General features: G+C 43.2%; 1 protein-coding gene and 1 long non-coding RNA gene across 2 annotated transcripts in view; one reads left to right on the top strand and one right to left on the bottom strand.

The window, feature by feature from the left end:
• Nucleotides 1-686, top strand: part of LOC109291932 — a 16,909-nt gene extending 16,223 nt beyond the window's left edge. Inside the window, exon 3 of the long non-coding RNA XR_002095988.1 lies at nucleotides 675-686. This is a non-coding gene — a long non-coding RNA (uncharacterized LOC109291932). The remainder of the gene's footprint in view (nucleotides 1-674) is intronic.
• The window catches only part of AHRR (aryl-hydrocarbon receptor repressor), a 138,655-nt gene that overhangs the window by 57,659 nt on the left and 67,827 nt on the right, over nucleotides 1-13,169 (bottom strand). Inside the window, exon 3 of the mRNA XM_019509173.1 lies at nucleotides 7,303-7,400. Coding sequence (XP_019364718.1) covers nucleotides 7,303-7,400 — 98 coding nt within the window. The remainder of the gene's footprint in view (nucleotides 1-7,302; nucleotides 7,401-13,169) is intronic.

Genomic DNA, 13,169 nt, shown 5'->3' with positions numbered 1-13,169 from the left:
CGACCACCAGATTGCCAAGCATATCTTGCAGGGGCCCCACATTACCTGGAGCCTGCTTCATTCTCCCTATGTATTTAAAAAAGGACTTTTTGTTGTCCTTGATCCTTGATGCTAGCCCTAGTTCCATATCTCCCTTAGCTTTCCTAACAGCCCCCCTACAGACCCAAGCGGTGAAGGTATACTCCTCTTTGGTGATAGCACCTCCCTTCCACTGGGTGTACACCTCCTTTTTGGCTATCAGGCATTCACAAATGCCCTTGGTGTGCCAGGGGAGCTTTTGGGCACTCTTGCCCCCTTTTCTTCTTGTTGGGATTGTCACCCCTTGGGCTCTGAGTATCGTCTCCTTAAGGAACGACCACTCATCTTGGGCACACAATTCCCCTACTCTCCAGAACCTTAGTGCCTCCCACACTAATCTTCTCAGCTCATTGAAGTTGGCCGTCTTAAAGTTTAAGGCTACCGCCTTGCTGCAGGCCCTTGACACCCTGCGCTGGATGGTGAATTCCAGCAAGTGATGATCGCTGTCGCCCAGGTGGTCGAGGACCTGGAGTCCCCTCACCACGTCATCGCCTGTGGCCAGAACCAGGTTCAGCAGGGCATTCCCCCTGGTAGGACTGTGTACCTCTTGGGTTAAGTGGAGGTCCCGTATCTCAACCAGTAACCTCCGTGAGCAGTCAGACCTGGCTGACTGCTCCTCCCAGCAGATGTCCAGGTAATTTAGATCGCCCATGACAACTACATCACTTGCCTTAAGTGCCTCTGCAAGCTGACCTGAGAATTCGCAGTCCAGCTCTTCCCCCTGGTTGGGAGGTCTGTAGTAGACCCCCACCATTAAGTCCCTTTCCCCATGACCCCCCTGTATCCTGACCCAGAGCACTTCAGCCTGCTTCTCCTCTGAACCCATCCTGCTAGCTGAGGATGTGTATTGCTCTTTGATTTGCCTCACCCCCGCCTTTCCTCCCTGTTCTATCCTGCCTGTATAGCCTATAGCCCCTAATGTTAACTGCCCAGTCATGGGAAGAATCCCACAAGGTTTCTGTGAACCCTACTAAGTCCAGGTTTGAATTGGGGTCAGGCCAGTGCAGCAGGGGAGGGGAGGGGAGAGCTGGGTTGGAGCCAGGGGAGTCTGTCCTTGAACCCTGAAGGGACTGAGGCACTAAGCCAGAGCCTCCTCAAGGGTTCCTGGGGCATGACCCCCCCAGACCCTGGCGCCAGGGAACAAATCTCCCCCTCACTCTAAGTTGCAAGGCGCAGAGGCACGGGGGACCGGGGGACTTGCTAATGGCTAAGCAGGATGGCAGTGGCAGAGCTGGGACCACTGGTCTGGGGTCCAAGTAGGAGACTGGAACAGACCCAGGCTGCATTGTCTCATGAGCAGCAGCCACGTGGCTCTGCCCAACGTCTGAGAGCTCAGGTCCAGAGGAAGGAAGCTCATTTCTTCCAAAGACGATGTCCAGAGACCAGATCACCTCAGATCCAGCTCCCAGCGCTCCACGGTTCTTTGGAGGGGCCGGATCTGAATCTCCGGAGTGGCTGAACTGCTCAAAACCTTGAAACCATGCCCCTGCCCCAGCCTCACAGCTGTGAGCTCAGAGGCTTTGGGACTGGAACTGACCAAATAAGCTCAGGAATAAAGTTCCTGGGCTCTGGGCAGCTGCAGCCAGGAAGCTGCAAACAGCTGTGCTGGGCTCCGGAGCCCAGTCATCAGCTCTGTACAGGTGCATGCAGGCGTGCCTTGGAGCGGACAGTGGGGCCCTGGCAATGTGCTTCCTGCATGTAGGGCTGCACTGAAGGCAGCGGTGCGGGGCTGTGCCCCTCCAACCAGCAGCAGGCACAGGAGGTGCATCGCTGGGGCAGTGCGGGACAAGCAGCGGTGGGCGAGGAGATCCCTGTGCAGCTTCTCTGCTCCCTGCCATGCTGGGCCGTGGGGGAGGGAATCAGGGTAGCAGGGAACAGTGGCAAGCAGGCCTGCTCTTCCCTGCCACCAGGGGTAGGGCAGCTCCCTGCCACTGTGTGCACCCCTGGCAGGGCTGGGAGCCACCTCTGGCTGGGGGAGCAGGGTCTGGTGGGGGAGGAGAGGAACAAGCAGGGTCAGGGGCTTGCTGGGCTGATGTGCGGCCACAGCAAACAGTTGTTATTCAAAACCTTATACCAGGGTAGCTGAAATGGTATACAGAATATTAACTGTGGATACTCAAAACTGTGGTTGGCAAAGGAAACCTGTATTCTTCTATGATAGTAGAGCTGATATCTTAGACAAGGGCAATATAATGGACTTAATCTATCTAGGTTTTAACAAAACATTTAGCAGTGTTCTTCATAGGAGATTATTAGCTAAACTGGAGACAATGGAGTTTAATACCAAAATTGCAAGGTGGATAGATTCTGAACAACAAGGACATCTAATAGTTTCAAAGGGGATTTAACAGATTGGAAAAATGTGACTAATTCTTCAGGAGTTTTTCTTGGGAGCCATCCTGCTTAACATTTCCTACAGTAACCTTGTTATAAGACCTAAATGTTTGTTTACAGAATCTGCATATGACACAAGCCTCTAGGGAGATCAGATTATTATACAGGAAGAATGAGTGGAGCAACAGAAGTAGTATAAAAAAATTAATGCAAAGTGATGCATTTAGGGCCAAATTCTGTTTCACCTTTGTTCATCTATTTACCTTTCATATGCCCAAGTGGCACATTTGTAGCTGGGGAAACTACAGCTTTTTCCATTTACACAGAGTTTGGGAGTCTATTTCTACTTCTGAGGATGTAGGATCACTCTGCTTGTGAACCTATCAGAAATAAAATGGAGGAGGAAGCCCCTCCAACATGCACCTCTTGCTTCTTAGCTCAATGCTCTAACCATCAGGCCGCTGGGCCTCCCCAGCCTTCCCCTTGATGTTAGCTCACTGCACCTTGGCTTTATTATTCATTGGACAAAGTGGATGAACAGAACACACTGTGACAGTTTCTGCTGCATTGGGAAATGAAAAGGAGGCAAGGACCTCTTCCCTTCCAGGGCAAGCATCCACACTGAGCCACACACCCTCTGGCTTGTTTTTTCCTTCTGGCACCATGTCTCCTTCTCTTGGCTGATGAGCAGACTAAGAACTTGGGTTCCCTGTTCCCTGGGCAAGTGCCTGAACCACTAATGACTAGTCTATTAAGCTAAAAGGTGAGAAGGGCCTCCTCCTTCAGTTCAGTCCTGCAACTGAAGTTTGGGGATTTACCTGGTGTTATATGAATCCCTGTGTAATTCTGTCTTCCCTGGCAGTTGCCCATATTGAATGCAGTCAACTCAGCATGCTCAGTAGGCTAGGATGGGCAACACTGAATCCCAAAGTGTGTTAGTGCACAAAAATTTGCTGTTGCTATAAAACCTTCACTTAGGTACATGAAGGAAAAATGGTCCCTTAGGGATTAAGATTAGACATTTTGCTACAACCTAGGGGTTTACAATCTGGAGGCAATGGAAGGAGAGGAACCAGGGAACATTACTTGATCTTGGATAACCGTGAGCTGCCGGTGAGACATGGTTTTGAAAAATAAGAATACAATTTTATGAAGAGATGCACTGACTCTGGGGGTGCACTGATATAGATTTCTGGGACTGATGCCGATAGCTGATTTTTAAGGAGGCATATTGGCTGACACTGATCCAATTTCTGATATGCAGCCTGGCAGCTTGAAGAGCAGTGTCCGGTTGGTAAGTCTGTTGCGGTGGAAGGAGAGGGGGAAGGGGAGTGGGAGGGCAGGGCCACATCGAGGCCCCTGTGGTGAGGGAGGGAGTGGGGCTGGGGCTGGAGCAGGTGCTGCCTAGCTGGGGTGGAATGGGGCATGGGACAGAGCCATGGCTTGTCCAGGGGGCGCAGGGAGGGGAGGTGGCTGCATGCTCCCCAGGAGAACATGGAGGGGGCATGTGTCCCCCAGATCTGTGCACAGTGGGGCGGGCTGCAGCTGTGGGCTGCGGTTAATACATAATCCTGGGATAACCTTTAAAAGTTGTGTTAACTTAAAAAAACAACTACCTTAGATTTAGGCTGTAATCACACATTCCCTTGCAATGTTTTGCAAATTATTGGAATGTTATAACATAGTAAAGTTAGTATGTGCCAGGGGTAGATGCACATTCATGCCCAAACGTGCATGGCTTCTGCTCTGCCATTAGACAGCTGGTGAACTGGCATCCCAGTATGCCTTGCTAGCGGATGTTTCTTTCTCCCCCTCCCCTTTCCACAATAGCCCTGCCCATCTTCTGCTTTTGGAGTCTTGGACGGCAGAACGTTGATTCTGCTTTTGGAGTCTTTTTGCTTTCTGAATCCAGCATGGCAGGGCAGGTTGCAGTGTCGCCAGTGTACCAAGCATCATACCCCTGGACATGGGCAGAAGAACTTGGGTAGGGATTAGATTGCCCCACGGCAGGAGTGTGTGGGGTCATGGAGCAGTACATTCTGGGATGCTGGGGGACCTTGTACTATCTCTGTAGAAAGGTCCAACATGCAGATAGGATGTATTACCTCATACAATCTCAAAATAACCCTCATTTTAAAGGGAGCAACTTTGCAATACCACAATGGCACTTAACACGTACTGAACTGCTTGAATGTGCATTTGCTCATGTTTTAACTGCACTTAGTGTTAAGTTGAACATGTGACACCATCCTCTGACAGTTTATAAGAAATTATTACCAGTATTTTGAACATATTACTGTAACAACACTTTAAAACAATAAAATACAATGCTGACATCAGGACATTTAGCTCAATAAAAACTTGTTCTAGAGTAGCATGCTCTGTTAAGACTGTTGAAAGTGGTATGAGCTATAAAGAGATTTAACGTATGGTACAACTTACACAAGAGGAGTCTAAAAAACTCTTAAACTCCTATCCTGATCTGCTAAATTCCTATCCTAAGCATAAACCTTATGTAACAACTTTTCATAACCCCCCTATGTCTAATTTGCTCTTTATTTTTAAGTTTGTATTTTCATTTAAAAAAAAACAATTAGTAAGATTAAAATTTCTTGCACTTAGAATAAAGTTCAAACTAGATTTTTTTCAAGATGAGAGTATTATTAAGTATTGATTACATAAAGTTTGGGAGATGGAAATGAAATTATACTAACAAGTTTTCTTTTAAAAAAATACAAGAAACACAGTACAAAAAAGTTTCCAATGTTATTTGGTTATGCAGTGAGCAGAATAACACCAATGGAATGTTTTCTATGCTATCATTTTCCAACTCATCTTGGCATGAAATGTGAACATATGTGAACTCAAGTTGAGCCTGTATTAGTAAAGGCCATGTGAGAATGTGTTTATAGGTGTTGTCATATGATCACATACATCTTTCTTCAGTATGGGCTGCAGAAGTCCCATTATGTGTAGGGCTAGGGACAGATATTCGAAAAGCCTGAGCCTGAATTGATTTGATCTTTGCAGGTTAGTCTAACTTAGCTAGGCTGAACCGGTTTCTAACTGGACAGACATTTTCTCTGGACTGAGGAAATTCAGGCATATGCCTGCAGTGGGTCAGGATAGAAGCCAGGGGGTGCTACAGCAGCCCTTCCTTCCCTTGTACAGTGCTGAGCTGAAGGGGGCGTGGCCAGGTCCCAGCAGGATGATCTGATTAGGGAGGTCTGCCTGCACCATCCCAGGCTTTTCCCTATTTGCTGCTCAAGAGGTAGGAGTGTTGCCAGACTCCAGACGCCTGCTAGCACTCTGAGGCAAGGGGGGAGGGTGCAGTGCATGCATCTGTTGATGATACAAAGCTTTTCAATCTCCTTCCCTGCTTCTTTATACTGTCTGCAGCAAAATGACAGGTGAGCAAGCCAACAGGGGGCTGATAACAGTGTTTATCATCTGATCAGCAAAACAATAGCCTCTCTCCATTACTTCAGGCTTTTCTTCAACAGCTTACCACCTGACCTGTTGATTAGCTCCAAACAGCCCTAAGTGATCACTGTTCTGTCTGCCTGTCCCAGTGAAATTGGAGACACACACGTCTGCATTAGCTAGCATACCACACGCCTAGGGTCTGTGGGGCTGTGGTCCCTGCTGTGAGATGGAAGGGAGGAATGGGGGGGATTTACTGCTTGAGCAATGAGCAGTGAGGGGGAGGTATGGCAGGGGAAAGCCAGTCAGACCCTGCAGTGCCTGCAAGTCTCTGCTGAGCTCCAGCCAGGGAGGAGAGGGGAGGGGCCAGCCTTGCTGTGGAGCAGAGAGCTCTGCCCAGCCCAGAGAGCATGCTGGGATGCTGGGGGTGTCTGGTTTATCTTAAACCAGCAAAGGGTCTGGGACAGACATTGCATAAACCAGCTTGAGCCAAATCAGTTAAGTCTGATAATACATTCAACCAGGTTTAGTTCAAACCGGTTTCAGCCATTTTCAAACTGGTTTATATGCACTGAACATCTGTTCTGTTATAGGTTTAAACCAGTTTCTGATCACTTAAACCAGTTTAGGTGTAATGTCTGTCTCTAGCCCAGCTGTTTGTAAATAACTGAATAATTTCTAATGATTTATTTCATTCACACAGCACAAATCCTGAAATCTTTCCTCAGACACAAAGCTCCTTTGACTTCAGCCAGTGTCAACTACCAATTAAGGGTTTGTTTGAAAAGTTTTGATCCAACTCCTATTAAGACTTATAAAAACTCATTGTTTTCAATGGGAATTGGATCAGATCCAGAGTACCTACACACAAAAATATTTAATACTGTGACAAAGAGTTAAAAAATGACAACAGATTAAGGACCTGATTTTTCAAGCAAGATCTCAGTTTTGCAGGTATATTTTGGTGCCATCTATCTGCAGTGACAGGAAATGACAGACACAAATATTAACTGTTAGCTTTCTAAATAACTGAAAGGGCCCAAAACTCAGGTAGTCACATCTCAAACTAGCAGCACTGTACAAGGCCTGTAGAGGCAAATATGAAATAATTACTTATCAGCAGTGGTGGTAATAGTAGTTATCTTACTTCATTCTGCATGACACACATCTGTATACAGAGCTAGGCAACTCCACTCATCAGAGAAAAGGAGCCAAAAGAGCTGTCAATCCAGATATAAGTAGCCCAGCCTTTTCATGAACTACTTAGGTGAAGAATATTCAGAAGATAAGAGATTTTAGAGTCAAACTATGCTATTTAGATTGTGTTGGTTGTTGGGTATGACGTGGAATGGACCAGTGCGGAATTCTTTATTCAATATTTTCTTAAAAGCTACATTAGCCCAACTAAAATAGCCACTAAGTTGCATATAATATTCAGAACAAAAGTTGATAGTATTTATTACTCACTTCTAGCAGAAGTCTACCTTCTTGTATACTAGGTTTGCTGGATATGTTGTCTTTGCTTATTTGATCACGATGCTTCTTGAAGTGGTTTTCTTGAATAGCTGATGGGAAAAAAATATTAACAACCTATATATCGTAGATATCAGGGCTTTTAGGTTTGGGTCTTTTAAAGTTATTTAGACATTCACTTCCCATTGATTTCAATAAGAACTTGGCACCTATATACTTCTAAGGATATTGCCCTTAGTTACCGAAAATGTTCTGTTAGTGTGTGACAAAGAGAAACAGAGCCCAGATGGTTTTAATATAAAGTTCTTTTCACTTGTCATTATACCTATCACATAATTGTTGCTGAACAAATTTTTTCCATTATACTCTACATACAAAAACAATAACAAAAAACCCATAGGAAAACAGCAAAAGAAAGACATGACAAAGTTGCATTTTTAACTAAACAATACATGCTATGAACATTTGAACAAAAAGCAAAAAACATTCAGAAAAGAGAGGAATTAATACATTTCCTTATTTTCAAGACCTCCTTTGTTTTTAGATTTACATTATGATATTTACTTCTATAATTTAAAACTGGTTAAGGATTAAGTATATACACCTTAAATATTTTTTTCCAAAAGCAAGTTCAAAGTTTGTAAACACAGAAATTAAGATATTTAAGACAGGACATTTATGATATAGAAACTGTGAAAAACACCAATTTATAGATTCAAATTGTAATTTTTTTCTGGTAGTACCAAAGACTTGGTGGGAAAAAATGTGGACCACATTTGCTTTTTTCCACATATGCACCATACATATTGGCTTTCAAACATTTTTGAATAATCAGATATATGCGTCTGTCAGGATAGATATGAAGCTGAATCACCAAAAGTATGACAATTTCAAATCTGAATGAAATCTTGAGGATAACAAGAAAACAGAGTTGATTATATCATCTACCATTAAATGGGCTTCTGGATCATATAGAGCAGGAATAGGCAGTCCCCAGCACGCATACCAGAATGTGGCATGCAAAGGCATTTTGTTTGGCATACACGCCTTGGGCAGACGGCAGGGAAGTGGCCGGGGCTGCCCTGCCACAACAAGGATCAAGCCCCTTGCAGCTCCCCTGCCATCTGCCCCTGGCACGCCAACATTTTACAAGTCAAGGTAGGAGGTTTTTTTGGCACTCTGCTCAAAAACACTGCCGACCCCTGATGTAGAGGCTATGAAACAGAAGGCAAATCCTTATGACTCCATGAATAAATAATGAACAGTTAGCCTTCACGCCTCTACAAATGCAGCAGCAGAATTAAATTTCCTATTATTTTAACAGTGCCTAGTTGTTGTTAATATTTAATTATACATTTACTATTTGGTTTGTATTTACATACAATTCAGCAATCTTGTTGAAACACGCTCTTTTAGACCAAGGACGTCACCCTCTCTAAAACAACTCAACAACTTGTCCTGCACAAATGGAATGCTATTTAGCAAACAGTGAAGACATGTTAAGATCTGTAGAATATAACTGTTGGGCCAAATTATTAAATTACATGGCACCACCAGGGAGCACAAGACACCCCACTGCAGAACTCTGCAAAGGCTGCTGGATACGACTAGAGTGCATGGACCCCCTGGACATGCTAGTATACCAAGAAGAAATAAATTCTGTTGCAGGCAGGATTGGGTTGGAAAAAAATGGCTCGTGGGAACAGACTGGTTTAATTGTTTAAAAATCCATCCCTGGTGTACAATAAAACAGGATTTAAGTTGCTGTGAGTAGGACCAGGATAAAATGTAAGAAAAAAAATGCAGGAACAGAAGGAGTGGGAAGGACTTCAGTAGGATGGGAAAGCAGCTGGATTCAAAACATAGTTCTGTGCAGGCTTTACATGCTACCCACACCACAGGTAGCAGTGTAGGAGAGGAAATGTGCCCTCAGGAGACACTGCTTCCTCTCTCCACAGCTGTATGGGAGGTATAGGAAGGTTCGGCCTTTGTTTCACCCCACCAAAGCTCCAGGTGATACAGCTACACCACTTACAGATCTGACATAGGTTAATACCGCCCCTAGGAGTAGCTAGAAGACCACCTCTGTCCTGAGCTGCTTCTCTTTCACATGAACAGATCATAAACTCATCGTCTAATCTGCTGTTTCAAAGGTACAGTTTTATAAATATAGGCCTCCTTTTTCAAATGCTGCTACTCTAAAAAGGAACTGCAGTTATTAAGTCCGTTGTACTCTTGCACACATTGCGATTCCAGCACACAAGGAAATCTTTTTGGACCCAAGAGAAACACAATATGTGTATTCCTCTGAATAGTGGAAAACCCCTACACATGACGTTCTCCTAAAGTGGGCAATAGCTGTAAATTATAAAGAGCCTATTTCCTTTCATTATATATATTGTCTAGGAACAAAAATCCTTAGAATGTTGGTTAAAAATCAAGTTACATACAACAGTAAAGACAAACTATTACAAACTACTGTAAAATACTATGTTTTCAGTCTGAAAATGCCTGTTCAGGCATGAAATCAACACAAAATCCATTCTCCAAATGCATCTGTATGGAGTTCAGTATAGCAGAATTCAGTACTTGGGCCCAACAGAGAGCCAAATGAAACAATGCTAGCAATACGGCAAAATTTTCCTTTCCTACTTCGTGGTTTTCTCAGTCTGCTTCCTGTTAAAGATGCTTTGAAATCTGTCTGCCCTTTGATGTTTCTTAAGTGCAGCATGGCATTTATTTAAAGTACAAAACTCGGTCAAATGAACTGTTTTCTTTCCCGTCCAAATCTCATCCCTTCTTTTTTTCTTTCACAATTATTTTCCTTATTCTTTATCAAGAGATTATTATTTTCCATGTACAAAAAGATGCTATCTTTTGCCTTCTATTCTCCTCTAGGCATTTTATGGTATATTCTTGCCTGACAGCTTTGCGTGATTAGAACTCACAGATAGCTTCCCTGTATGTGGGTAGGAGCTGGGCACAGAGCCACCTACTCACTTGAAACTCCACCCTTCTCTCCCCTCCACAGCAGAGGAATTCCTTTGGAGAGAAACACCAGGGGGGAGAACAGGCTTTTTGGTAGAAGCAGACTGCTGAGTAACCAGAGCTTCTCTGTCACGCAATCTAACTGGCTGTCAATCTTTCTTTGCATCTGACAGAGCTCTGGCTCTAGTTCAAACCATTGCGTGCAAGCAGCAAAGCCACATTACCCTCTGAAGTATTTCATAATAACAACAGCTGTTAAATATTGATGACTCCTGGCAAGCTCTGAATGCTTTTTGTGAAGGTTAAGGCTTCATGTCATGGAACCTAATTCGTTATTGTATTTTATATCTGATATCTGGAAATTACCTTAAAAAGCAACAGAGCTTAAAGGGAACAAAGAATTAAATCACTTTAATGTATTAGGGAAAAGGGGGAAATTGGCAAGCTAAACAGGGGAAAATATTTTTGTCAAGTAAATTCCTTTGTATAACCAGAAGGGAAAAGCTGCAGGAAAGACCATTGACATGATTCGTTTAGTTGCATTCCTTTTTTTTGTTTGTTTTATAAATAGTTTTTAAAGCAAACCTGTAGTCTGATTTCACAGCTGTATAGGTCCACAGAGAACTTTTGAATGTATGTGGAAAACAAGACACCCAGAAAATGTATCAAAAGGGGCAAAGTACATGCTCCTACACCCCTTCTAGTAGTATCAAGGCTGAGGGAGCTAGCAACTCCTAGAGATTGTGCAAATTGGCCAGGATGTTAATGTAAAAGGCCAAACCATAGGGAGAGATGGAACAGGGATAGTTTCTTGTCTGGGGCAAGTCCTGATATGACCTCCACCACAATCCCCAGAAGAAATCCTCCCAGTTTTTCACCCTGGCCTTCTAAAACAACTTACTCTTCTGTTTATCATTCTGCTACCTCCTTTTGCCTGACTTCACTCTTGAGACTGGAGCCAACAGGAAGGGAGTTAAGTCAGGCAGTGAGAGCATGACTGCTGAACTTGGGGCATCAAGAGGGAAATGCCATGAAGCTAGAATGGGCAATAAAATGAGCTAATGGCCATGGTAAGTATGTGAGATGAAGGAGGAACTAGAAAGAAAGCAATATGAGGGCTCTAAGATTGGAGGACTGTGGAATATCCTTCTTACAAGAGAGAGAGATTATCCCGCATATCCTTCTTACAAGAGAGAGAGATTTTGGGGAATGGCAAGTGAAGTGGGTAAAGCTCAGAACTATTATTCTTTTCTTTTGTAACTTACCAATTTATTGTAAATAGCTATTTCTGATGTAGGAATAAAGGCTCAAATTTCAGTTGGGCCTGAGGATATTTTAATCCTGGGTAGAATTCATTTTGATAAAACGTAAAGGCAGCCTTTGCCTACATGTAGACAAGTTTTGAATTTGCCCTTGTTAGTTCATTAATTCTTTCTCTGTAAAGTCTGTAGAACACATTCTGCATACGTTACAAGTTTCAACCAAACCTAGCTAAAGGTAATAAATAAGAACCACCATGGAAATTAAAGTTTCCATGGAACAAGGCAGAAGTTGAAACTATATTTCCATCTTTGTTTTAATACAGAGGTGCTGCCATCTCTCATTTTCTGTCAGCGGTTATGTGAGTGAGTACATGTTTGGGGGAACAGCTCTACTCATAGTTTCCAAAAAGTAAATACAAACCTGACAGCAAATTGGTCAGCAGAGGCTCCTGAGTAAAAAGGAGGACTCTGTTGTCATTATGTTTGACTGCACTCTCACCTTTGTGATAAGCTTGTGGAAACAATTCTGTGTTACCGTGTGAAGTGAAGAAATAAGACTAGCAAGCAAATTAAGAGTATCTGAAATTTAAAGAAGGGGTAAAATAAGGGTAAATGCACTTCTTTAAGACAAACCAAGGGACATTGCTACCTGTAATGGGCAGCCTCCTTTGGCAAGGGTCGCAATCCAGGCTTGCCACCTTGGATAATATTCTTTTTCTTCTTGGTCATCTAAGTGCCCATTTTCTGGTCACTTATATGACATTTTTTGGCATTTATGCATTCTATTCTTGGCCACATAGCCCCGAGTACATAGACAGTTATGTATATGTAGAGAGTGGCACGTGCAGTAGGCTACGCATTGGCCATGTGCATGAATGAAGCATGTGCATTCGGGTGTTCCAGCTTCCCAAACAAGTGCCATAGCCACTCAGCTACTGGGGGACAAAAGGTGGGAGCTCTCTTTTTTGTTGCCAGTATACAAGTCCAGTCTTTGTGCACAGGGCTATGACCTACCTGTATGACACTACCTGTGTGCAAGTGCCAACAATGCCACACAGATGACCAAAAAATGACCACTTAGATGATCAGGCCACATCGTGATCTTGTCCACTGAATTTCTGATACAGGCCTGAGGATGGCCGTGTGTGCCTGAAAGCTTGCAAATAAAGATAATTTTTTTTGCAACTGTCTAGTTAGTCTGATAAAGAAGATTGCCTCTAGCACACTAACTGTTGCAGGCAATACATACACCACAGAGGAATAAGAGCAGCATGCAGGGTGGATAAAAATCAATGATAAAAAAAAATTAAATATTGGAATTTTTTATTTAAATCAGATTTTTTTAAATTTAATCAGGATTTTTAATTTTTAAGATGTTTTTAAAAAATAAACTTATATAAAGATAGTTTTAATTTAAGATATGCTAAAGCTCAAAGATATCATGGAATAGGGATTATAAATTCTAATTATATACTATTTGAGACAATATATTCATGTAACCTTTTTAGAAGTTTTATAAATAGGTCACAGCATGCCGTGGACTATAGTAGGGGCCCAATCTTATGGGATTCCCAGAGGCTCCTCTATAGATTAGTAAAGATTAAAGAAAAC

Source organism: Gavialis gangeticus, unplaced genomic scaffold (assembly GCF_001723915.1).
Source record: "Gavialis gangeticus isolate Ggan-Ray unplaced genomic scaffold, GavGan_comp1, whole genome shotgun sequence".
In the NCBI taxonomy this organism is placed as follows: Eukaryota; Metazoa; Chordata; order Crocodylia; family Gavialidae; genus Gavialis; species Gavialis gangeticus.
Note: the sequence above shows the minus strand (reverse complement) of the source record. Positions and strands in the feature narration are given on the sequence as shown.